We start from the raw sequence: 27,437 nt of genomic DNA on the forward strand, positions 1-27,437 counted from the left end.
TAATATGCTTATTTTTTTAGCGTATGTAAAACTTTCGTGTGGGTTTCATATCACGTAACGCACGCTTTCCCCGAAACTTACTATCTATCTATGCCATGTTTACATAATCCCAGGCTCAGGCTCTTCCGTGTTTGTAAAACGCAGGTACCAGATCTTCTCGCGAGGTTTCATGAGAAGAGCGTCTGGTACTTGTAGTTTTTTTCCTATTTCTGAAAATAAACAAAAAATAAATAAATATACGCTTCAATCTGTATAATCATGAATGTATGTTTCTATACACATTATAGTTGGGGCGGTGGGGGGGGTATATGCTTAAAAATAGTTATATTTCATGTCCCAGCTTTCAGTCTGACAAAGAATATGTAGTTCAATCGGTGTACTTGTCCTTTTTTTCTGTGTATTCTATGAGTCATACACCAGACAGTAACCGTGAATGAATGTGATATACATACCTCTCACCGAATAGCATCATCCTCACATTACACAGAAGGCGGGAGAACAGGCTCTCGACTGACCAATAGGTAAACAACTTCATTCATAAAAAAAACTAGGGGTTGATAACCGAAAACGTGGATTTGGAGGTTTCATAATCCTTACCGAAACAGAAAACCAGTTCTGAATTACAGCCAATGAAAGTGTCTGAATGGAGCGCCACTGTAATGTTTGTCCAATCACCTTCGAGCCACAGCCGCACAGGACCCGCCCCCTTAAAACACAAGCCTCGATGAATAAGAAAAGAGCCTTTGTGACTGACGCATGGATTAACCGAAGAGCCTCGAGTATCTGTGAACGGACAAGGGTTTCATCCAATCCTGGGTGAATGTGGGCGTGTTCGGGCGGTGAAGGAGTAGGCGGGGGTGTGCACTTCAATCTGGATAGACTAGTATGTTAGAGGAGTTGTGGGGGTGTGATGCTACAACCTGCTTATAAAGGGGCTCGCACGTTGTGGCTCTTAATCATTGCATATCGCTTAATTTCGTGGGTTAGACTGCACGCTCGCTCGCCCAGGCGTCTACATGGAGTACTTGAACGTGGTGAAGATGCTTCAGCTTGCTGAGACTCCTCTGTATTGGGTCGGTGCAGTCACCACGGCCTCACTGGCGCTGTGGCTCCTCTACCACATCTTCTCCGGCTTCAGGATATGGGTGCTAGGAAATGGAGATTTGCTGTCCCCTAAATTGGGGAAATGGGCAGGTGAGTTAAATTCATTCATTCATTCTTTCATCCCAAAGGAAACCCTTAAGTAAGTTGAGCAACAAGCAGTGAATGAATTGGGGCTTTTTCAAATAGCTATGAATTAACTTAATGGATTAAAAAAAAAAAAAGTCCAACCTACTAATTGAACTTTTTTTTTTTTTTAACAAATTGCTGGAACAACCTTTTTTTTTTTTTTTAAATCACACTACAAACACGTGAGGCGTACAGACTATAAGATTAGAGGTTTTTTTTTTATAAGTAAGGAATAACTGTATAATGAGCTACCCAGTGTTCACACGTATGGTCCTTAAAGAGGCGCTGAGAGTCTCAGGTTGACAGATTACGCCATACCTTCATGGGCTGTGCGCAGATAATCGCAGGTTCTGACTCACTGAGATGAAGTCAGACTAAATCATGGCTGTGAATATAGCTCTCTAGAAGCAGAATGACTTTTTTTTTTTTTTTTTTTTTTTTTTATAAAAAGTTGGATTAATTAGGTAGGTTTTTTTTTTAAATCGGATTAACACTATCTTTATACAGATTAATGTGCATTTTCTTTATAATTTAGGCTGTAGCTCGTGGAGATCTGTAATAAGTGTATAATCGTGGTTCAAATAGTTTTTTTTGTTTTTGTTTTTTTTTTTTTTTTTTTTAAAGTTTTTCATCTTCATTATCGTGTATCCTAGTATTTGGTCTGCCCAGCCTGACCCACATATCCAATTTCTCGTCTGCATATGCCGAGGCACCGTGCGCCTGATACAGGCTTTAGTCTCCTTTAACTATTTCACTGCTATAGCCTACTATATATATATATATATATATATAATATATATAAAAGGGGGGGGGACAGGGATTAATCAATTGGTGTGTTTCATGTGGCCAGGTTTTTAGCGACCGCACCAAATCCATTCATTTTGTAGGATCACGTATGTTGGTTCTGGCAACGTGACGCAGTTTAAAACGCCAATCCTAATTATAATGCGGGTCCATACCACGTGTGGGTTGATGTCCGAGTCTGTAGATTTCAGGTTCTCGCAAATGCCCGATGAAGACTACTCGTGGCACACACACAATTCAACTTCACCGTAATTGGATCAAATGGATATTGATTATACAATGATGGCTACATGATCAATAAGCCCCTCCACCCCACTCCACTCCAGACTTGGTCGTGCCCGAGAGCGCAGCTGAGAACCATTCTCTTTTTCTTTGTGGTAGGCTACATGTTCCCTTAGTCGCGTTTTCGGGGCTGATATAGTCGTGCCACTCCCTGAAACGCTGAATCAGGAGACCAGTTTGACTTGTCCTACATTCTCTTCAACTCCGAATCATATCCCAGGCATCTTCTAGCGCAGGTGAGCTTGAGGTGACTGAATGCATGTGGAAGGCGACACGTTGTTCTCTTCCTGTCCTTCCTGCAGCGCCAGTCCTGTCACATTGAGCCAGTTTCAAGTTCTCAAATATCTCTCAACTATGCGGCAGGTCGTCTTGCAAAGACATATGGCTCTTGGTATTCATTTTCATACTTTAAGATTACTGGAACATTAGTTAGTTGTTTTGTCGTGTTTTTTGTTTGTTTTTGTTTTTTTAAGCAGACATTGTACTGCATATCTGTTTAGACAGATTTCCTAAAACTAATTACTGACGGAGGGTGGTTCCTCTGTATAAACAAACTGAATAGCCTGTCACATCCAGACCAACAAGTTTCCCCTTCCTACTGGGTGTTTTTTTTTTTTTTAATTAAAAGTAGGCTATTGGGTCAGTCCTCAGAAGTCCTCAAACTGTCGTACATTCTCATAGATAGCTGGATGGATGTATGTATAGATGGATTTTTTATTATTATTATTATTATTATTATTATTACTACTACTACTACTATTATTGAAGTGAGTCATGTTGGCGCATTCCAAACGTAGTCTGCGGTTCCTTTAGTTAGTCGGGTATCCATGCTCCCTGTGATCAGGAGACCCCTGCTGTTCAGCCGGAGAATTGCACAGAAGTTGTGAAAGTCACAAACCGGAAATTCAAGTGCTTCTTTGCAGCGTACGAAGTTAACCTTTTACCCAACGTGCTTTTAACTTCAACTCTTCCCAACTAAGCGCAGCACTTTCTGCAATAGTGTATTATGACTACAGTGTTTTTAATAAGTTGCTATATATAGTGAGCATGTCCAATATATTGAAATATACATTCTTCCTTGCTGCCGGCGTGGTTCCATCGAGTACACATACTGTACCTTCTGAATATTCTGTAGATTTTGAAAACAATTAAAGGTATATAATTGGATCTCTTTAATACCAGTGATGTAAGTAAAGCTAATTATAGGTACATCACATGCACCTTCCCAGGTTTAAAAATACTTATTAAAGGTACAAAGAGATCACCTCCAGATAATTCCCATGAGATAAGTACAATCTGTTACCTTTTATTTCGAAGAGTGTATACTTGTAGTCTAGCCCTACTCCTTTCTCCTGTTAATGTTAAGTATATATTGTCTGAATGGGTTTATGGTTAATAGACAAGGCTAATCAAGATGTCCTGTCAAAATTGTGTGTTATGGAGGGAAGTAGTTCTATGCATTTGATTAGATAGTTGTATCTATAGCCTACTGCTGAAAAAGCTAGTGCCCGAATTATTCTCTCTAGTCACAACGCTAAACAATTTTATATTGTAGAATTTTAAACAGTGTACATGTTGTACAAAGTTTAGTTTTACATAGGATTTTTTTTTAACAGCAAGGACAGCTGCTGGGTTTATTCATTTATTTATTTATTTATTTATTTATTTATTTATTTTAAAAAGCTTTCCTAACTGAAGCTAATGAAGTGAAGTGCATAAAGCATATTTTAATAAAACACTTACAGATGCAGAGGACTAGTATAAAACTACAATCAACTCTGCCTATAGTTTTTGAATAGCTGATTTCCCATTCATACCAAGCAGCAGCATATGTGAATGAAATTTATTCTCCTGTGTCTCTGAATGAGTGAATGTCAGCCATGTGTGTGTCTCTAGCTGCATGCTTGTGAATGTGCTGGCGCTATGCGTTGTGAATGGGACTGGCTCCTGCTCTATGGTGCCAGTGGAGGCAGGAGTGCTGTGAGCTAAAGTGGGCCTGCCAATACAGAGAGCAGGAGGGGAGGGGGGGGGATCCTAAAGAACAGTCATTCACGTGACCAACAAGCCCATTGCATGTCCTGAAGAGGGATGCTGGGTAAAATCTCAACCCCTCCTCTTTTCTTTTCCATCTGAGCCGCCATTTTTCTCTCTCTCTCTCTCTCTCTCTCTCTCTCTCTCTCTCATTCGTCCTCCTAGACTCCTCCCTCTCTTTTCTCTTCTGTCACGACTCAGTCATTTTTATTTATATATTTCCTGAAAAAGGGAGTCTTCCATCTGGCATTCCCCTTTTGAAAGAAGTTTTTGTGCTTGCATCAATGTTGTGCTTTTATTTCTAGTCAATTTCTGCATGAATTCTCTATACATTTAGTGGAATACATGCCTATTTGTGCAAATATTTCCTGTGACTGGTTGGTTGGCTCAAGGTGAAATGTACTTTACCCTGCCATTAGTAGAACCTGAATAGTTAATCATCCAGCTCTCATCATAATTCATTCCCTGTCAAAATTTGACACTTTGAGTCCAAAGCTGACAGTTAAATTTATGTAGTCCTTTTACTGTCTGAGCTGTTCTTTATGGCCTTACTATACTTGTTGTTCAGGCATGCATGGTGGCTTTAAGGCTAGATTTTATTTATTTATTTATTTGCTAATTGACAAGACTGGAATCTACCCTATAGGATATGTAATTCTGCCTTTTATACACAGTTTATTTTGGTTATTCTATTTTGGGTAAGAGCTAGAAAAAGAACTATTGATTTAATTTTTTTTAACTGTGCAACTTCTTGGTACTATTTCTGACTTTGATCCACCTTTTATATAAGTAGCAAAGCTATTTTGGGTGCTTGCTGTGTAGTTTTTTTTTTTTTTTTTCCTGGCCATGTGACAGGCCTATTTAAAGCATGATAAGCTGCTTTTGGGAGTGGGAGGAGATGTGAGTGGGTGTTTTAACATTCTGCAGAGCTACAGAGCCAGAGATGGACGAGCTTATTCAATGGGGGGGATGGATGCGACAGATTGCATGCAGTCTGAGGGCGTAGGCCATTGCTTTACCTTGTATATTACTGATATCTGATATCAAATTAGTTACAAGGTTCCTATTTGTATACCATCAGCATATCTTCAAATGCTGAAGTGATGGACTAGCCATGTCCTCATTGTGTTCTTTTTGGCCGATTGGAAATACCCTGTTGAATAGCGCGATATTCTGCAGTAGGGCTTTGAGTGCTGTTCTTGCACTAATGTAGTGCAGCAAGTGCTCTGGTGAGCTGGGTTGCTGGGGAAAGCAGAGAGTGGGTGGGGATGGAGGGGATGGAGGGAGGGTGGCATGTTGTTGGTATTCAGGTGCAGTGGCTGTTCCAGACACGGCAGCTATTTTTACTCACTGCTGCTTTTTTTAGACTAGGAAGCAGGGCCAGTGCGCCTGTGCAGTGCTGGGACATTCCGTATTTCAGAATGTGATGTTCACGAAGAGAGGCCCTGACCTCCATCACGTTTGAGTGGGGGTGGGGACTGAGAAATGAAAAGAACAATCTTCCAGCATGAATTTTTATTTATGTATTTCCCCCCCCCCTCCCAATTTCTTCTCCCAGTCAACCAGATGAGAGCTCTGATTTGTAAGCAATATTTAATAGCCTTAGTGGAGTTTTTAATTGCATCTGCCCTGTCTCTTCTCCTACTTGACAATTTGAGATGGGCATACACCCCCACACATGCATGCAGGCTTACACTTTGTATGCAGAGTACCATTTTTCAAGCGTCAACATTCCTAGTACTTAAGGGGCGGTTTGTGTAGCTCCTCTCCATGGTATTGCTTAGGTGAGAGCAATGGATCTCTGCTAGAAACAATGCTGTGGACTTGCTCCAGGGATTAGTGGGAAAGGGTCTATTAGCTGCTTTTGATCACCTATTATTATTATTATTATTATTATTATTATTATTATTATTAAGACTTCCAGACATGTGAAATATGCTGGACTTGCCTATTTTTGGCCTCTTGTATGTGCATATATTCTTGCTTGGCCTTAAAAAGCTGACATTTATTTTTACAGTAATGTTGTACATGTGGAATCTGACAGATTCCACATTCCTTTTTAACTATAGTTTTTAACCAAATGACACTAGTCATTTAACAGGAATGTTTAATGTCTTTGGAAATTTTGTGCAGTTCAGCCCATTGGGTTTTTGAGCTGAAGTTTGATTCTTAACATTGGTTTAAAAATAGGTAGAGATTCGAGTTCTCCTTCATCCCTTAACTTTACGCAGTCTCCCTCTCTCCTCTTGTTGCTATTTTTGGCAGTCCCTAGGATCCCTCCTCACCCCTCCCGTTCTGTTGGGCTCCATGAACGTCATCGCTTGCTCGCTCAGTCCCTCCCTCCCTTTCGTCTTTCTTCTAGCCAACTTCTGTCTTCTAGCTTTGCTCTAGTGAATGCCTGCTGTCTTCTGAGTCACGTCAATCTATGTTAAAAGAATGAAATTCTTTACATTCATAATCTAATGCAGTATCTAGTTGCATTATTTAAAAATATTTAAGAGGTTATTTTAAAAAGGAGAAAAGATGCTGGCCAGTGGCTTAAACAAATGTGTGACACAACACAACCTTTTTTCTAATCTTTTACTACATGGTCACCATGCTGTTGCCAATACCATGCTTCTATAGAAAGGGTTCCACAGTTGTATATTTGTTTCCGAACATCTTCCATGTTTTCTTTTCCAGTTGTAACGGGAGCCACAGATGGAATTGGGAAATCCTATGCGGAGGAGGTAAGCGTTCCTCTACTTATTTATTTCCCTCCCTCCATGGAAGGCATAGTGACTCATCACAAGAGATGGGTTTCTCTCTAAGACCATGGGAGGGAGGGCAACTAGAGGACTACTCCTGGAAAAGGGCCCACTCTGTTTACACACCAACAAATACTTCCTAGCAGGGTCAAGCAACTCACTGACTCCAACTTGCTGAAGTTGTAAAAGTGGCTACTGTCCATTTATCACTTTAAGAAAGCCTACCATTTCTTATGAGATCTGTTATGAAGAACAGGAAGTTCACATGTTCATGCCACCTACAGTACATATTCAGATCATACATACAGATCATGTCAGTTAAATATGGACTAGGAAGTAGGTTTTTATATTGGATAATTACTGATTAATTCTTCTTTGGTTCTCAGCTTGCTCGACGAGGATTCTCCATAATGCTGATCAGCCGCTCACAGGAGAAGCTAGACGATGTTGCCAAGTCTCTCGGTATGTATTTTTTTTTTTTAATTTTTTTTGTGGTAGTCAGCAAAGCATAACACACTATAACCCGTGTTGATGTTAATGAAGCCAGGTATTTTAGTGCTATCCTGAGAAGGGCCGGGTGGAAAGGTCTGGGTATCTGTCTTGGGACTTCAGGTGGCTTTGGTGCAGCTCTTTCAGTAGAGCTGCCACTGAAAGCTAGGCTAGGTTTCTCTTGCATACACTAGTCCTAATACAGTACAACATGCTAATTAAAATTCATAAGAGTTCAGTTTAACATCACACTGCTGTACTGGGTCTTTCCGGAGCATCTCTGACCATATTTGTACAGGCAGGCCCACCCCATTGGTACGAACACTGTCTCCTAATTTGTCTAATTTGCTGAATATTGTTTTGTGCCGAACCTATGAAAACATTTTCTTATTCGCTGCTTTCCCTGCAAGCCCTGGAATCCTTTCTGATGACTGTCGTCATGGAAATGTTCTGGGCTGGGAACATGGGGTGCAAGGATTTCTGTATATATGCTCATTGATGTCAGCTCCCCTCCCCATCTCCACTGCCTGAATGAAGACACCGTGTGTGTCTGAGTGAGGACATTCTCCCTGGTGAAAAGATGTAATACTTTTTCTGAGTTCAGAGATTAATTAATACTGACTTTACATAATCATTGTGTTTTCAGTCTGCAAAGCTTTCATATTGTTGGCTTGTCTGCTCTGATTTGATTTGTCCTGGATATTTGGCTAAACTCTTGTTTTATGGACTAAGAGTTTTGTCCATGTTTATATCCATGCAGTGATGAGTGGTTGGTGAAAAAAGGAAAAGACTCTCTGCAGCTACCCAGTCTGCCATAACCACAGTCGTGCTGAAGGCACACCGAAAAGGGGAAGGGGGGCTTATGGGTAGTCACGAGCTGGGTCTCTCCCTGCCAAACCTGGCACTCTTTGCTCACGCCTCAACCAAATGCCTTGGTAGTGTGGGGGCTTGGAGTCACCAAAACCACTTTGCTACAGTCACGAAGCTATTTAAAGCCGGAAGCCTTCTCTTAAAATAGAAGTCATATTTGCTAATCTAATAGTCTTATTAGATCATGTTTACTGGCCTGCAGTCCCCCTAACACTTTCTCCATTGTGCCTTCTCATATAAATGGTGTACAGTGTGATGCATCAGAGGAATTTTCCCCTTATAATTCCTTCGAATGGGGTTCAGACATGATTCTTTGGACAATGCATTCTAATTGCTGCAGGCACGTCAAACTGAAGTAGAGGAAGGGTGTGGGAAGATGCATGTGGCTCATTTCTTGGCACACAGCGCCCCCTGCTGTCAAAAACTATTCAAAATCTATAGTGATGCCTTTTAAGTTATTTTTAGTATGTTCACAAAATAGATTACTTTAAATAGTAAACTCAAAAGCCATTTCAAGAAAAAGAATCGTTGTGATCTTATAGAAACTGCTTTAGAAATCATGACTGCTTTTAAACAATTCCTGACATCTAATTCCTTGTCAATGTTTAATCTGTTCTGCCTCACAGAAAGTCTGTATAATGTGGAGACAAAGACCATTGCTGTGGATTTTGGTCAGATCGACATTTATCCTAGGATTGATGCGGCACTTGCTGGGCTAGAAATAGGAGTCCTTGGTGAGTAACTTTATGCTACCATTGTATGAAGGTGGTATAATTTCAGGAGTAAAATAGTTGTGTGGGGTGGTGTTTTTTTTTTTTTTGTTTTGTTTTTTTTTTTTTTTTTTTAAACCCAATTCTTAATTGTACCTCAATTGATTTCCCAGAGTCAGTTAATTTAATTTTGGTTGACTGTGACTAAAATGCTTTTTTGTCTTAATAGTAAACAATGTTGGCATTTCCTACTCTTACCCTGAGTTCTTTCTGCACATCCCTGACCTGGACAATGTGAGTATAATTAAGCCTTGTTCTGTGTTAAGTGACTGGTGACTCTTTTGCTGTTGGTACTGTACACAGTCATGGAAAAACAGATCGTAAATAGGCATCATGGGTCAAAGGCGGCTTCTGGCTTAATCTAAAGCAAGAGTCCTAGCATGAAAGACATCAGTCTTTTGCTTTTGGCTCTAGCTAATGTGTCTGTTCTGTCAGTGCTACTTTTCTGTTTAATTTTGGGTATATTACATCTTCGCACACCTTTCACAAGCTATTGTTGGTATCGGATACAATATGGAAAACCAGCTTGAGTTTCTGAAGCAAAAGTATAAATTGGTAGTATTAAATGTAATTTGTGGGGGTTTTTTTGTTTGCTTAATTTGTTGCTTAATCAGTGGTGGTTTAAAATACCCAATGTCTTTTATTTATTTTTTTTAGTTCATTAACACAATGATAAATGTCAACATAACTTCAGTGTGTCAGGTAAGCATTTCAAAACATACATTCATGTGCATGATTTTAAATATTTTTATTGGGGGGGGGGGGGGGGGAAACAACATAACTGTACACTTCCTAATTTGTTTGGTTTTCTGTAATCTTTTTCTCCCTCTTCATCTCATCAGATGACTCGTCTGGTATTGCCCAAAATGGAAGCTAGGTGAGTCCTGAGAATTGTCCTCAGACTAAGATGGGAGACTTCATATTCGAAAGTATTAATTAGAATTTCTACTAAAGTCCAGTAAGGGAAGGAAAATGTTGTTTTGAAGTCCATGCCTGTTGATTAGCCTTGCCCATTATTCCCTCAACAAATGTGTGCTAGACTGATTGGCTAGACTGGATCATGTGCATCAGTAGGGCCAATCACAGTGTTGGGAAAATTTCATACAAATGGAACCAACCTCAGCTTGCTAAAGCACACTACTGCAGCTGCAGGGGTACTGCGTGTGAAAGCAGGTGCCATGGCAACACACAAAGCAACCATAATTTGTGTGTGTGGTCTGTTAGTCTTGTCAGAGAATTGATTCCTGTTTTAGTCGTCTGTCTGGCTCAATAGAAGTTCAGCTGGGCACAAAAATATGTGACTCCTTCTGTCTGTTTCAGAGCAAAAGGTGTGATTCTCAACATCTCCTCTGCTAGTGGCATGTACCCAGTTCCACTGCTCACTGTCTACTCCTCCACCAAGGCAAATCTTCTACCTTATTCAATTACCTACTTGAATATTAAATGCAACATTTTACATATAAAAACCGTAAACTGCCATGTAGTGCCCATTACCCTAAAAATTTAAGTAAAACGTTGACTGCTTTTAATCGTAGGCTTTTGTTGACTTCTTCTCCCGTGGACTTCAAGCAGAGTACAAATGCAAAGGGATTATTATTCAGGTCAGAATCTTTCATTTACATTCAGCACTTTATGTAAAGCATGTTTTCTTTGAGGGTCTTTTTGGTTCTGCTGTGCCTTTTTTTTTTGTTTGGCTTTTTTTGTGCGCCCTAAATAATCCTATCTCCATAGAGCGTGCTGCCTTTCTACGTGGCCACCAAAATGACCAAGATCAGGAAACCCACTCTGGACAAACCTACTCCCGAGCGTTATGTAGCTGCTGAGCTAACCACTGTGGGGCTACAGGACCAGACAAATGGTTATTTCCCTCATGCAGTCATGGTAAGCACATAACTACTCAAACATAAATGGTGAATACAACTGCTGTAGTCTAACATGCTAGTTTGCATCTTTAAAATCCTTTAAAAAGGTTTAAGCTGACTATAAACCAAATGTCTGGTAGGGACACATGACCCTTGTGTTTAGTGATGTATTGAGTGAGATATTTTTTTATATATATATATATATATATATATATTTCCTTCTCTTGTTACCTCCCAAAAACATGCTAGGTAGATTAGTTACACTAAATTGTCTCTGTGATGGACTGGTGTCCCATTCATGATGTATTCCTGCCTCACACCCAGTGTTCCTGGGATAAACTCCAGTTCGATTCATGACACTGACTGGGTTAAAGTGGTTACTGAAGATGAATGAACAAACAATAACTTCTGTCTTCCATGTGTTTGTCTTGCAGGGATGGTTGACCACTGTTGTAGTTCCTCACAAACTGGTCATTTACTTTGGCATGCGCATGAACAAGGCTCTGCGTGGTGGTTACCTCAGGAGGAGAAAGCTGCGATAGCTTGTAGATGTCGTCTAAAGGGAAATGACAAACCACGTCCAAAGTGTCCTTTCCTTAGTGTTTGCTTAGTATGGGTATGAATGCCTGACTTTTGTATCAGTGTTTAAGTAGTTCTGTGTCAAGGCTTTTGTATTGAATGTCTCCTTAGACAAACCTCTTGATGTTCTTGTAAGAACTACTGACCACAATGGTCACACTGACATGTTGAATGATGTAGTTCAAACTAGGCTTTTAAATTGGTGAGTTTCTCTTTTGGCTTGTGAGATTTGGGAATGGGTGTAACTTATAATTAACAGGGTCTAAAGAGTGTTGCATTGGTGCATGGAGGGCTGTTTTCACTGCTGTTCTAAGCAGACTGTATTTGAATGGAGATGGGTTTCATAAACATATGGTTCTGTGTATAAAAGCCACATGTGCACCTGACTACTTGCTCACTGTTGCCAGTTCCCTGTTATGTTTGTTTACAATGATTCAGAAGTTAAAATGTATACATTGTCTTTTCCTTAGCTGTTGAATGATCTTGAGTATTGGCCTTTTAAACTTTTTTTTTTCTTCTTTTTTTTTTACATTTTGTACCCTTTTTCTTAGTATTTATGAAATTGGTGGTGGGGTTTTGGTGTTTTATGTTTACTAGATATCTGCAATGGTGCTTTTTTTTTTTTTTTTTTTTTTTTTTTTTTTTTTTTTTTAAATTATTATTTTTGAGCCATGTTTCACACTGTTAATCACTGATCATTCAGAATAATGTGCCTTATAGAAATATACAGGAATTTGCTAACTGTTAATGGAGATCTCTACCAGCTGCTATTTTGTCTCAAACGTAGCAATGCACTTACTGCCTTTTTTCTTTTTCTTTCTCTTCTTCTTTTAAAGAACTTTGACCAAATAGTGTACTATGCCACGTGAGGGTCTCTTTCTTTTTTTTCTTTCTTTTCCCTTACTTATTATTAAAGGTCTCGATTTAGGGGTCTTCCTATGTCCCAGATTTGACTCTCCATTTGACTTTTGTTGAACCAAAGCCGGTCAGATGAAAACGCTCAGGTATTTGAGCCTTGCTGGTTGTATCACAGGGAAAACTTGAATGTTTACATTCCAAAATATTTAGGCATGGAATACAATGTGTGCCTTTGTTCCACCAAATCATGCTTGTGTATTTAAATTTAGTTTGTCTTTTTCAAATAAAGATGTGATTTTACTCTGGTCCAGGAAAATGATCATTATATTAATTTATGTTTTGTTTCCTAAAATAGATTTTTGGGTCAGATGATACTGTTCTCCAAGCTGATGCGTAATGCAATTTCTCAAACAGCATCTGAATACCCCAATAATTCATCAGATGGTGTAAACTAGACTGAATAGTGTAATATGAAAACTGAGTCAAAATTAAATAAAGACACCACTAAAATGGATGCTTCCTCAGTTAGATTTTACATGGTGTCATGTCCTGTAAGTTATCTTTGTATGGTTATAGTCTAGGTCTATTAAGTCAGGTCATAGAAACAATGAAACTGTTAATTTGGGGGGAGGGAAATTCTAGATGTTATCGGACCTTTTAGAGTGTGTGTGTGTAGTTTAAGAAGTATGTTACATATTAAAGTTAAGAGAGAATAGTGTAGCTACTGTGGAGGGTCAGGGGAGAAGCCTGTTATTGACAGATGTACTGCATGATCCAGGGATTCAATCAACATCCTACTATGCTCTGTGGCATGTATTAAAATGCTGAGCAGGCCCAGCTGACCTTGATTGTGGATCAAGAAAGCAAGAGGAAAATATCTGGCTTAGTAAGAGGGTTCATTATTGGGGCATAGTTTGCACAAGATTCAGTTATTTACATTTACGTCATTTAACTAATGTCTTTACTCAAAACAACTTACAGCTGGATAGAATTGCGCAGCTCGAGGTTAAGGGTCTTGCTTAAAAGCCCAACAGTGGCAGCTGAATGGTGCTGAGATTTTAACTTTCAGCCTTCCAATCAGTAGGATCAAAGACCCTGCGAAGTCAAAGACTGTTCAACTGGCTCTGTTTCAAAAGGAACATTGACTAAAGTGACCCTTACTATTATATCTATGAGAACATAAATAGAAAAGTTTGGAAATTGTGGTTGAAAATGCATATCCAATTTGACAGATGTTCATGCAACATGAAAGGAAAAACAGAAGAGCTACTGTTCTTCAGGTGACTGAGAATGTCAGTGCAGGATGTGACCAAACTGTCAGCAGCTATATAGGGAGGGGTGTTATAGTAAGGGTGCAGTGCATAAGCCCCTCATTACAAGGATGAATACAAATTTGAGTTCAGTGGGGCAAAAACTACAATCAATGGAATACAGAAATATTTAGGGGGAGTCGGGGGAGGTGAGCGATATGGTCAGATGAGTTATTCGTCACTATATTCTCATTACTGTTTGGGTCCACTCTCCCCCTTGAGCATCACTGCAAATCAATACAAAGTTATGCTGCCTGATAATGTTTTATCATAGGATAAAGGTTATTATCCTGATGCGAATGCTCACTTCCAGAATGAATGTGAATGTCTCCAACCACAGGTCATTGGATCACTCCATGGTTTGATAAGTATGACAATTATATACTGTTGATCCAATGTTTTTTTTCTTTCACTGTCACCAGATTGCAACCCAACTGAACACCTATAAGAGATTCTGCAGCAACATGTTAGACTCTCCACTCTCCAGCATCAATAAAACATCAATTTAAGGAATATCTTTCAGAACAATGGTGTTCATACATCCAGTACAGTCACAGACACGTGAAAACCTGTGCCAAGATGCACTAAAGCAGTTCTGGCAGCACAAGACATGTTTTTTTTTTTTTTAGTATAGACTATATTTTGAAACTCCAACCTATTATAAATACATATTTGGTGTAACTAGTGTATTGTAGGGTTTTTTGGTTTGTTTGTTTATTTTTTGTTTTTGCAGTTGTTGGATTTCTATTGTATATGTTTAATAGAAAACACTATGTTTTATTACATGCGTCTCTGATTCTAGAAAAATAGGTTTCCTGTATGTTAAACAGGAACCAATGTTCAGTGTGTAGGAAGCCGGACGTTTATCCGGGATACACCGAGTTTGCTGAAAGTCTACGCGAGTAACTTAAGTTACTAAAACGCAGCAGCTTCATAGAGTTAAATACATATCTGTGGGTTCGGTTTGTAACGCGTGAGGCTTTTTATTCCTTGCAAGGTGTGAATTAAAATTGACAGGATTATCTGGTCCGTTTCTTCTAACGTTACAGGCTTGTAACTTTAAATAGCTAGCTTGCAAACGACAGACAGTCTTCTCCAGACCTTCTGTAAACATACAGCTAGAGATCGGTCGTGTGTGAAATTTAACTGCTTACCTCTTGAATTTTCGACTGAGTGATTTTTGTTGATTCGTAAATTTAATCAGAAGGGAGGGATCATCTGTATACAGATTGCGTTGCTGTAGCATGTTGTGCTAATTGCATAGTTTATACCCCAATAGGCCTGAAGGTGGCAGATTGGCTCTACCTACCAGCGTCTGTGGCAGATTCTTAATACTTTCCTCCAATTCAGTTAAATTCTATGGGTGACAAACGTCAGAGAGCGAGAGTGCAGGGCTCTTGGGCCAAACCTCTGCCCAAACCAACATGTTCAGCAGGTAGGCAGTGTCATCTGGCCTGAGCCCAGCTTTCTATACACTCACTTTATCAGGAACATTGTACTAATACTGGGTAGGGCCTTGTTTTGCTCTCAAAACAGCCTCAGTTCTTGATGGCATGGATGCCACAATATATTTGAGATTCTGGTCCATGTTGATATGATTGCATCACGCAATTCCTGCAGATTTTTCAGGTGCAATTTCATGCTGTGAATCTCCCGTTCTACCACAACCCAAAGCTGTTCTACTGGATTCAGATCTGGTGACTGGGAAGGTCATTGAAGAACACTGAACTGAACACTGAATCCAGGAACTCTGTCATGTTCATGAATCCAGTTTGAGATGACTTTTGCTTTGTGACATGGGGCATTATCATGCTGGAAGTAGCCATTAGAAAAAGGTAAACTGTGGCCATGAAGGGATGCACATGGTAAGCAACAATACTCAGATACACTGTGGGATTCAAGCGATGATTGATTAGCCAAGAAAACATTTCCCACACCTTTACACCACCTCCACCAGCCTGGACTGTTTACACAAGGCAGGTTGTGTCCATTGATTCATGCTTTTCGTGCAAAATTCTGACCCTACCATCTGTGTGAATCAGCAGAAATCAAGATTCATCAGACCAGGCTACACTTTTTCCAGTCTTCAGCTGTCTAGTTTTGGTTATCCTGTGACCACTGCAGCCTCAGCTTTCTGTTCTTGGCTGACAGAAGTGGTCACACATGGTCTTTTGCTGTTGTAGCTCATCTGCCTCAATGTTGTGTATTCTGAGATGCTTTTCTGCTCACCACAATTGTATAGTGTGTTTATCTGAGTTACTGTAGCCTCTCTGTCAGCTCCAACCAGTCTGGCCATTCTCCATTGACCTTTCTCATCAACAGGGAGTTTCTGTCTGCAGAACTGCTGCTCACTGGTTGTTTATTTTTTATTGCACCATTCTGAGTAAACTCTAAAGACTGTTGTGTGTAACGATCAGCAGTTACAGAAATACTCAAATCAGCCTGTCTGGCACCAACTATCATACCACGGTCAAAATAACTGGGAGAACATTTTTCCCCCATTCTGATTGCTGATGTGAACATTACCCGAAGCTGCTGGCACATGCCTGCGTGATTTTATGCATAGCACTGCTGCTATACAATTGGCTGATTGGATAGTTGCATGACTGAGTAGGTGTACAGGTGTTCCTAATAAAGTGCATATTGAGTATAGCTCTATTACAGACCATCAAAACTAATAGCCCTTTTTCTAACACAGAGTGAAATGCATAAGTCAGCATCCATTTTGCAATTTGGATCCAGGAACACTGCTTCAAATTTGTTTTATTATGGGATAACTTATGGAGTTGGTTTTATGAATAAAAAAATGATTAAATACCACATACTGTCATTAAAATGTTTCACTAGCACATGTGGAGCAAAATTCTGGGTCATGGAAGGCTGGACCAGCAACATATGCATTCAATCAACCCTCTGATGTAAGTGTTAAGTAATGCATTTTGATTGAGGATTTACCATAACCCTGTTCCTGTGCTCCTTTGGTAATCTCTGTGTATTTACTCCAGCCCATCAGAGTGATACCTGTGGAGAAGCTGATCGAGTGAGTGATCTTTTATTTTTATTAGTGCCCCTGGAGAACCAAGTTGGGGTATTCAGAGGAACACAAATAGAAATTGTTTTTCTCTTTTTGACAGAGATGCTGGGGTTTATGAGATCAGCCATGGTCCCACCGGAGTATCCAGGTAGCAGTGATTAAATATGTTTATTGTAAGAAGAAAGCTTGTTCCTGTGTGTTGCGTGACACCTCTCTTCTGTGAGAAATTAAGATGTAATACACTGTATTTTAACTTTCTGACTTTATATGTTGGGCTCGCTCTTATTTATGGTAACCTAAAATAAATCCTGCTAATACTGTGCAAGTGGTAGAACTGTAGGGTAGTATGAGCTGTCTCTAGTGTATTATTTACTGAAATTCAGACAGCTCTAGAAACTTCCTTTTCCTTTAATATTATTATGCTACCTTTCTGGTATTAATTGTATTTTCATACATTTTTAATAGAGCAATATTATTGACACCTGTGAACTACTGTGAAAGATTTTTAATTTATTAAATTTGAATTTCAGTCCTATAAATGTCAACACAAATTTACCCCCATTTAAAATAGATTTCCTTGATACTTCTATAAAACTGTTCGGCATGAGCTCAGTTAGTGATGTCACTGAGCTCCATGAACCAATCACAGCCAAGATTAGAGGATAACATCTTTAACTCTATTATTGCCTTTGACCAAATATGAGGTTGCATGCATGTCAAATCATTTTGTCCTCCATCACCATGGAGAACACCAAAAAGCATGCAACACAAAATAGACAGGTTGTTGATGACCCATGTACGTTGGATAAGGGGCATAAGAGGTATCCAAAAAAAAAAGCCTGGAACAGTTGCCAGTTTGCCAGAAGGGAAATAAAAACGGCATACGATGTAATGACTCTGATCCACACTGTAAAATATGGTGATGGTTAATTGATACTTTGCGACTGTTCTTTCCGGGTGAGTTGTCCACGATGTCCAAGGGCTCTTGGACATCGTGAATTCTGCTAAGATGCATCCAAGTTGACTGCAAAATGTTTGCAGGAACAGAATCATTGTTTTGTAACAGCCATCTCAATCTGGCCTGAAATTAATCAGGCAGCCCACACGCACAAGCCTAAATATATGAAGGAGCTTGAGATGATGTGCAAGGAGGATTGGTGCAAGATCCTCTGCAAGTGTCTCCAAAGTTGCTACAGAAAAAGGCCCAGTGTTATTCTCTGCAGGGAGTCTTCATCAAGTAGGAATCAGTGTTTCAAAATCATCGGCTCTGCTAAAAACTATAGTGCTCCATTATGCTTACGCTTGAAATACTGCTTATTGCTTGTGATGGCCTTTTTTCCTTAATTTTTACTCTTTCATTTATTTATTTTTCCCCTAAAAAAAAAAAAAACAAGCATCGTGTTCTATTTGTTCTAGACTGCAGCTCCTTCCTGGGTTTTTGCCACAGGAGCAAGCAGACTGGATGTTCTCTAAGCTCTTGGCTGAGCTTCCATGGTCACAGAAGACCAATTATGGCATGATGGGTGAGTGATAACAAATGAGGTTGACACACATGGAGAAGAGAAAACGTTCAGTAACATGTTAAGTTAAAAAATAAAATAAAACTCTGATTATTGTGAAAAAAGATGTGTGTGTGTGTGTACATGATGACTCACTTTTTCCAGTCCTCCTTCCTCTCTAAATTGGCAGACCTGCTACTGCCTCCAGCACAAATGTTGATCCTTTCCAGACCTAGCAATGCATTATACAGACTTAAATATTCTACAGGAATAAATATTTCCTTTGGACAAAATCTTGGTTGGTCAAGGAGTTAGATTTATTCCCATATTTGGAGCAAGCTAAAATAGAATTTCAAAATCCCATGGATTGGGCATGGACATTTTGTGGCAAATCCTCAAAAAGAAAATGAACTAAATTAAATTCAATTACTTTTGCTGTTTATAAGTAGATATGCAAAAATGCATGCTTTTTCATCTAACTGTATAAAATGTTTCCTGGCTCAGGTGAAGCATATGTGGAACCGAGGCTGACCTGCTGGTATGGAGAACTTCCTTACACATATTCTCACTCCACGATGCAAGCCAACCCTGAGGTTTCTGCCATGTTCTCTTTTCTCTTTTAATTCTTCCTGTACCTTAGAAAAGCAGGATTCAACGTAAATGTAAACCAAGGGGATTATTATAAAAATGCATTATTACAACTTCCTGCATATTGAATGGGAAATTCATAGAAACAATTTTTACGTTTGTACGTATAGCTGGTCAAAATATTAAAAGTAGGGTTAAAAAAAAGCTGATCCCAAAAATTCATATCAGAGCAGATGTAGGCATATTTTATTGGCTCAGTATTAGTCATATTAATCCTGATCAGATTCTGCACCTTTGTTTATGCTACCTTTTCACTTTATGCTGTTTAAGCCAGTGGTCATAGAGGTCATGTAAACGGGCCTCCGCATCTTGCAGCAATTAGTTAAAATAAGCACTGGGAAAAATCAATCGGTTACATGGTCTCATTCACTTGACACAAACATTTTTTTTTTTCTATGGTTAAATTTATCTTGGGTCTTGATTTAAAAATATTACTTTGCATATCACTTCAAAATAAAATTCAATACTCAGTATTATTATACCATAATTGGGATCATGGGCAAAAAAACTGTCTCTCATTTGTCTACACATACCTGACCAACCTTTTTTTTTTTCTGTCCAATAGTGGCATCCCATCCTTCTGAACCTGCGTCAGGCTATAGAGCGGGAGATCTCTCATACCTTTAACTCATTGCTGTGTAACCTCTACCGTGATGGGAAGGACAGCATTGCTTGGCACAGTGATAACGAGGTGTCTTTAGGTCCTCGCCCCACCATAGCCTCTTTCAGTCTCGGGGACACAAGAGTCTTTAGCCTTCGGAAGAAGCCTCCTCCAGTAAGTGGCCAGTTTTGTTGTACTGATCTTTGTAGCATTCGGGGTGTAGCATTTGGGTGTCTTGGTGGTGTCAATTCATTGTCCACAGGTGTGTGGACATGTATATACAAATCAAGTTTGTGTGTTTTAGGAAGAAAATAGCGACTACATATATGCAGAGAAGGTGAAGATACCATTGAGTCATGGAACACTTTTAATAATGGAGGGATGCACACAAGACGACTGGCAGGTATAGAATTACACTGTGTGGCCAAAAGTATGTGGACACCTGACAGTCACACCCATATGTGCTTTTTGAACAAAGTTGGTGCACCCTTTGCCCTTAAGTCTTATTTGAGATGCTTAGTTCCACTGAAGGGAAATCTTAAAAATGCAGCATACAGAGACATCCTATTCAGTTGTGTGCTTTCAACTTTGTTGCAACAGTTTGGTGAAGGATCACGTAAATGGCACACTTATATAGCGCTTTTATCCAAAGCGCTTTACACACTTCGACATGTGGAGTCACCCGGGCCGGGAATCGAACCGCCAACCCTACGATTAGTGGACAACCCGCTCTACCAACTGAGCCACAGCCGCCCCACGTATGGGCGTCATGGTCAAGTGTTCACATACAGTGTATGTAGAACTCTGTGGCTGACTCCTATCGTTTTTAGGAAAGCATGTTCACTAGTTTTAGAGGAAGTCCTTTAAATAATATCTTAATTTCTAATTATACTATATCTAACTATAACACCTAAATAAACAGTTAATTCAAAGCTTTATTGATCGTGAGTGGAATAACAGTTCTGTTTCACCCCTCCTGACATGGATGCTGAGAATCACCTGAGTACCTTCTTGTGCATGTTCACAACAGTCACTCCAATTTTCAGAAGTTTGCAAAAGACACCTACACAAGGCAAGGCATATGAGATGACTCTCAGCCAGCCTTGTTTATGCATGACACCAAATGTGTTAAGCACTCTCCGGCTCTGTCGGATGTGTGTAAATCTTTCCTGCCAGGGTCACTTTTTATTCTCGCTGCCAACAAGGCCTTGGAGAGGAGAGGACATTTTTCAGAATCACAAGCACACAACATTTAGGTCAGAGAAACCCAGTTCTGTGCTCCAACATCCACAAACATTTCATCTACCTTGCACAAGTCTTAGGCAGGTGTAGGTAGTTTGTCAGTTTGTCCCGAATGACTGTGTCGTAGGGATACAAACTCCATCTGTACCACTGGCCCTCAACCTTCTTAGGCCTCAGGACAACATCCATATCAGACATCAACAAAATTGTTGCTGGGACTCAAGAAGGGTTCTAATTCAGGGTCCTTGTTCAGAAGAATAATGTTTTATTTTTATTTTTATCTAATTCCAAATTTGAGGCAATGAACTGGTTCCTACACCCCGACCTCACCCTCCCTTTTCTCATGTGCTAATTGTTCTCAGATATAATTCATGCTGTACAACAAACTGGTTCATATTGGTGGATCTGTGCGATGCTTATTTTCACATTAGAACATATGTTTTGATGTTTGACTTCCATCGACAGACTTTCCAATTCAAAGTCCTACCCTTTGAGCTCTGTCTAGTGGCACAGATGTTTTTGAGCTGTATGCTTGGGAGCAGTGGCTCAGAAGAGTGAGTCCTCACCATGGACTTAGGTGGCTGGGGAGCATTGTGGTGCCACATGGGTACAGAGGGTGTGTGCCCTCCTGGTGTGAGATTGGAACACATCAACAAGCAGGAATTGAGGGCGGTCCGAGCCATCAAGTTTTTCTTATTGGTTCTGAGATTGTTGGTCCACTCAGAAAAGTCACAATCAGATATCACACATCAGGGCAGGATGACTCTCTGTACCTTGCATAGAATTTAGGCCCATCCATGGTTATCAAAATATCACACTCACCTGGCATACAGGCATCTCACAGACTGTGTTAGACTAGCAGTCTCCTGACTATAAAGTAATGCACGCAATCATAAATATCTCACTAAATATCTTGTATACATAAAAAGTTTCTATATGCATCCTGTAGTAATGTTGTGGGTAATGCAATGTAAACAGTGCAAGTGATCTTTACTCATGAAATCTTTTTTTTTTTTTTGGGTCATCTTGGGCTTGAAAAGTTTGATGACCACTGTGCTAGACCATTAAGAGCTTTAAGAATTTTGAGTAAAATGGCAAACTGGATACTGTGAAGTAGCCAATGTGAGAGTGCCAAAACTGAGGTGTATTTTTTTGGTGCCTGTGAGCAATTTGCATTTTGTGCTAATTGTCAACAGACCCTTTACTCATGCCAAAATACAGCAATTTATGGCAGTCTATGCAAAACTTACTAAACACATGAATAGCATTTTCCAAGAGGAATGGCCTGATTTTAGAAATCTTTCCATGCTGAATATAACTACTGTTTAAAACCACTATTTATATCTCTGGTCACAAATGAATAAAACACCAAGTTTCCTTACCCAAGTTATTTACAGAGACATTGATATCTGATTTGTTTTACTTTAATTGAACAAAATCATTAGCCATTCAACTCTTAATAGCCAGCAGTAGATAATAAGTTTCTGACATTAACTCATATTCTGTCCTAAGGGCTTAATTTAACTAAATAGGGTTTGGTGATTAGACGTTGAATTGTTTGTCAGTTTTGGTATTAAAGTGCCTTATTTCCTATCATTTTATCAGTGAAGGCTTTAAACTAGTTAATTATATTAAATGAGCAGTCAGGTAATAGTCTCTTGATCTAGCTATTGTTATTGGTTGTTTAGATGTTAACAATTTTAAAATCTACACTGTTAGATGTCTAGGTATACACACACACAAATAAGTCAAAATTCCTGAAAATCACAGCACACTGAAGGTCTTTGGAATTAACTGACATCTTGAATAGAGTGTGCTAATAAGGAAGAATTGTGCTGTCCTGTTTATTCTGCTGCTGCTGCTGCTGCTCATGTATTCCTTGGTTATGATGGGCAGATGAAGTATGTGAAAACTGTAGTGGTATGTACAAACTGTAGTGGTAACCTTAAACCATGACTATACATAATGCAATGGTTCTCATGGTGTAAAACCTAGATAACTACTAGAGATCAGACAGGCCTGTTCATTACGTTATTATTGTCATGTCAGCTAAATACTAAAAGCCTTGGAAGGGTATTCTCCCCTTGCTGCAGAGTTGCTTTGGATTCTGGCACGAATACCAGCTAGAGCAATTTTTCACAGAGCACAAATAAGGGAAAAAGGTCAAGGACATTTTATAGCAACACCTAAAGACTGTCTCTGAGGCTTTTAATTTGATCTTGGAAAGTGTCTGAAAGCACAATTCAGTCAGACACAATTTATTTTGCAGAGCCATAATAAGGTGTACTAATCCAACATGGACAACTTGCTAAAGGATGATTTAAAAATACAGTAAATATTTATAGATGGTTAGAGATCTAGCCTGTTGGAGCAGTGTTGGCAACCTTTGTTGGAGGGAGCTTTGCTGCTGATACAAATTCCCCAGAGACAGAATTGCACTATTGTGAAATTCCAAGTCTACTGGTCTAGACAGGTCACTTAGTAGACAAGCCTTGACTGTGACCGTATGATCACTGTGTGCCCCAGATGAGATGCATGGTTAAAAATGTGTGCATTTGTCTAGCATGCTGTTAATTAAGATCAATATCACTCTAATTATGTGCTAAAACTGTGTACATACATATAGTATATGATATGACTATAATTTTCTTCAAGGCTCATTTATTCTAGTTGTCTGTGTTCTTTTCATAATTTGTTGGACAGCATCAGGTGGCGAAAGAGTACCATGACCGTGGACCTAGGATAAACCTGACCTTCCGTACAATCTACCCTGAACCAATACACTCCTCCAAGAGATGATGGATAATTATAATGGAGAAGAGATGCAAGATGTGGGAAATTGCGGGCTATTTACTGGAGTTGGAAGGGAGGCAATTAACACACATTACTTCAAACCAAATGGAAGTGGTTAACAAGTCTGGCTTGAAACAAATTTGAGTATAGTATTATTGAAATATAAGAGTGTACTTATTAGTTTTGACAGATTTTGCTATGTTCGTTTTATTCAAATAGTTGAATAGCTCCTCCATGTGATACTTATTTTCTTTAAAAGTTTTTTTTTTGTTGAACATCATCTAGTTCAATAAATTGTGGCATATAATATCAGTCATACAGAGTTCATTGTGTTGAGAGTGGTTTATAGGCATGCTTTCATGCTGCACATCTTGTAATAGTCAGTAGTTTTACATCATTATATTAACTCCTGTTAAACTAGACTTCTTAATTCAGGATAAATCACGGCTGTAGATAAGTAGGAACTGAAAGGACATCTGTATTCACACATCCATTAAAAAAGTGACACATACCATTCAAAAGTGACACTCATTTATGATTGCATCATTTCTGATTACATGTGATGCTGAACCCAATGTGCAAGTTAATACAGTTTACTGTATTGACCTGTACATGAGGTTCAGTCTCAGATGTGCTACAATTCTGAAGCTTATTAAAGCTGATGGATCACAGTGGCACTTGTGGTTTTAATAAACTGATTGCTTGGATCAATAGTAATCTATGGTTAGTAAAAAGTGTTTGTTTTTATTTTTTTTATTTTATTCAAGTATTTTTTATTGTTGTTTGAGTTGTTCTCTGTTCTTAACCTATCTGTATGGCTTTGGCAAGTGCTAACTTCTAGTTAAGACTTTAACCAACGACCTTTTTTCCCCCCAAAGCGTTTAGACATTACAAGTGAGAGTAAATCTCCCAGTTTTTCTCACTGTTATCTGCTTGCACTGATTTGTTGCAGAACCTTAATTAAAGCTGCATAGTGTACCCTAATACTTCACAGACATTGCTGCAGGCCGCTTGTGAGAGCCCATAAAACCTGACTTGTGTTTGGAAAGTCCAGGCCTTGGTCTCTGTTCTGGAATGTAATACTTCATGTTGTTTATTGTAATTGGTCCACTTGGCCTTTTTCTGACGCAACTCATGGTGTGTGTGTGTGTGTGTGTGTGTGTGTGTGTGTGTGTGTGTGTGTGAGTGAGAGTGAGTGAGAGTGAGTGTGTGTGTGTGTGTGAGAGAGAGAGTGAGTGTGTGAGAGAGAAAGAGAACAAATTTGCTTGCCTAATGTTTCAGAAGCTACAATTATTCAAAATAGATGTTTCACTGATAAAACATGCTCTACTGCAATACAGAGCTGTTCTTGTCCAAAAACAGACTTCCAAGTTCGTGTTCTGAGTGAGTGCATACAGCTGTTTCATGCGTCATGTCTCTGTTTTCTTTAAATAGTGGTACCTCTAATGCTCACACTTAGAACTTTACAGTTATTTTTTTCTGTTACTTAAACAATGTGTCATCTGCGTAGTATTGCACCTTGAGGTTTGTCAGTGAGGATTCATTTAAAGTTGGCAAAAACATCTCCAATCACTGCCATTTCCCAATTAGCTGAACACTCAGTTCCCTCCATTATAGTATATTACTGAGAAATGTTTTGGAAATCCCTTGTAATTGTGAATTACTGCATGAATGGCACCTAAATCTAATCAAATCGGAACCTCCAGGGTTGAAACTCTGCAATATTCGGAGACGCTTGCAATTTTTCAAAATTACCGCAGAGTCTCTGCTGATTCGGGCATAGATGTGTCGTGTGACGTCATCACAATGCGCATTCAGCCAAAGCCCTCTTTGATACACATGCATTGCACATCAGTACAGCCAAAAGATCTCATTTACCAACAAACATCACTGTGAAAGACCATGCAAAACTATTTTATGCAATTGCAATTTCGCCAATTCAAGTAATTTTCTGCGAAAAAGCACGAAAAACTCTGCAAATTGTGTCGCAAATTTCAAAAAAAAGCCACAGCAAAATCAAGCATTTTAGGCTGCAACAATCACAACAAAAACTCTGTACGGATTGTAAAATGCTCAGTAATAATAATGATCCTCATCTTCATTTTCGTCTTCATTAATTGCTTTAGGCTAGTCAGGGTGGTGGTGGATCCAGATCCATTACCTGTAACACTGGGCACACAGTGGGAGAATTCACCACGGATAGGATGGCAGTCCACTGCAGGGCACCATCCACAGACAATCACTCGTGCCTAGGGAACAATCCACCTAGCTGTATGTTTTGGGGAGGTGGGAGAAAACCAGAGAACCTGGAGGAAACCCATGCGAACAGGAAGAACGTGCAAAACTCCACACAGACGGTTATCCAAGTCTGGGATCAGACTGTTATTGTAAGCCAAAATATATGATGTATGTGAGTAAAGACTTCTTAAAGTAATATTGTAATTACAGTCAGATATCCAATCATATGCTATATTTTCTGGCATCACTAATGCTCTTGTGGCTGAATTGGCAAATCCCCAGAGCCATGCTCCAAAAAGTCTTCGTAGAAGAAGTTATTATTACAGCAAAGGGGGCTAAATCTGTAAGAAGCGCATATAAATGTGATGGTCAGGTGTCCACAAACTTTTGGCCATATTGTGTGTGTGTGTGTGTATGCAATATGGTGCAATATTGCCCAATAAAATTTAAGGTGTTTTTATGGACGATCATGACACTGGAAAATGTTACAAAAGGGTTTCTGAAGATTTTGGTTTCTATCTGAAAATAAACAGGCAGATTACTTTACAAATGGAAGGAATTCAGCACCTTTTGCTGCTCTCACCCAGCAGTGGCCATCCTACAAAGTTCAGCACAAGACAACACTAGAATCTTCCAACAAGAGCCAAGGGGGAGAGTTAATGAACTGCTAGATTCAGTTACAGTTGAAACTGCCTTGTTTGTATGCCTTCATGTGTCTACATTAGGAAAAGGCTGAGAAAAAACTGGTATTTGTTGGGGTTGCTGTAAAGGAAACCACTGTCCAAAAGAAACATTAAAACAGTTTGCTGTGCAACTAAAGTTTCTAAACTAAAGATCACATTAATGTTTCACAGCACTCTTTGAATAAGTGAACATTTGAACAATGTTTTGGAAAAATAATACGCTGCACGTCAACACCAAACCCTTATTATAAAATGGCTCTAAAATCTGATTGGCTGAGCTGTGTTCAAAGCCAGTGTTAAATCATCAATATACACACACCTGTGACTGTATCACAATAACTGATTTGTGTTTTAATGGGGCAGATTTTAAACAAACAAACAAACAAAAAAGGAAGACTTAAGCCATTGTTCTGTCCATTGTCTGTTGTGTTGCTTATCAACCAAACGCTATTAATGCTTACTGTTAACAGATTACATTGCATGGTGGAAGAATTGTTTATGGCAAATACTGTTAATAATATATACAAATTTTATTTAAAACACTCTGATTAAACATTAACCACATTGTTTTTATCCGAGTATAATAATGGAGACGAGCAATAAACCACTTGAGGCTGGATGCTGCTTTGCATCTTGGTTAAGAACGCTCTTAGATGTGATAAAATCATCCTGTGCCTTATTGCTTTATTCCACCTGGGAAACATGGTAGAGTGATATATATATATATATATATATATATATATATATATATATATATATATATATATATATATATACACACATATACAGTGACATCGTTCTCACAGTGAATTCCAGGTTGTATGTCAGCTGCCAGTTAGGGAGTGTGTGACCTAAAATATAAAAAGG

General features: G+C 39.1%; 2 protein-coding genes across 5 annotated transcripts; both read left to right on the forward strand.

Annotated features, from left to right (window-relative positions):
* The first annotated feature begins 307 nt into the window (after positions 1-307).
* On the forward strand, positions 308-13,174 carry hsd17b12a (hydroxysteroid (17-beta) dehydrogenase 12a). The gene is made up of 11 exons (XM_053641039.1): positions 308-1,194; positions 7,030-7,076; positions 7,481-7,556; positions 9,080-9,187; positions 9,393-9,457; positions 9,881-9,925; positions 10,066-10,100; positions 10,544-10,625; positions 10,759-10,824; positions 10,955-11,104; positions 11,520-13,174. The coding sequence occupies exons 1-11, from the start codon at positions 1,017-1,019 to the stop codon at positions 11,625-11,627; spliced, it is 960 nt and encodes a 319-aa protein (XP_053497014.1). The 5' UTR covers positions 308-1,016; the 3' UTR covers positions 11,628-13,174.
* A 540-nt stretch (positions 13,175-13,714) lies between these two features.
* Positions 13,715-26,625, forward strand: alkbh3 (alkB homolog 3, alpha-ketoglutarate dependent dioxygenase). 4 transcript variants are annotated; one of them, XM_053641040.1, is made up of 10 exons: positions 13,715-14,829; positions 15,112-15,267; positions 16,680-16,750; positions 16,838-16,872; positions 16,967-17,014; positions 18,283-18,389; positions 18,870-18,958; positions 19,579-19,788; positions 19,919-20,017; positions 26,421-26,625. In XM_053641040.1, exons 2-10 carry the CDS (start codon positions 15,192-15,194, stop codon positions 26,556-26,558), a joined length of 873 nt encoding a protein of 290 aa, XP_053497015.1. In that variant the 5' UTR covers positions 13,715-14,829; positions 15,112-15,191; the 3' UTR covers positions 26,559-26,625. The 4 variants fall into 4 exon arrangements, with proteins under 4 accessions (XP_053497015.1, XP_053497018.1, XP_053497017.1 ...); XM_053641041.1 differs by lacking the exon at positions 26,421-26,625 and adding an exon at positions 23,560-24,822 and having other exon boundaries at positions 14,218-15,267; XM_053641043.1 differs by having other exon boundaries at positions 13,718-16,750; positions 18,261-18,389.
* Positions 26,626-27,437: the final 812 nt, after the last annotated feature.

Source organism: Ictalurus furcatus, chromosome 14, assembly GCF_023375685.1.
Source record: "Ictalurus furcatus strain D&B chromosome 14, Billie_1.0, whole genome shotgun sequence".
In the NCBI taxonomy this organism is placed as follows: domain Eukaryota; kingdom Metazoa; phylum Chordata; class Actinopteri; order Siluriformes; family Ictaluridae; genus Ictalurus; species Ictalurus furcatus.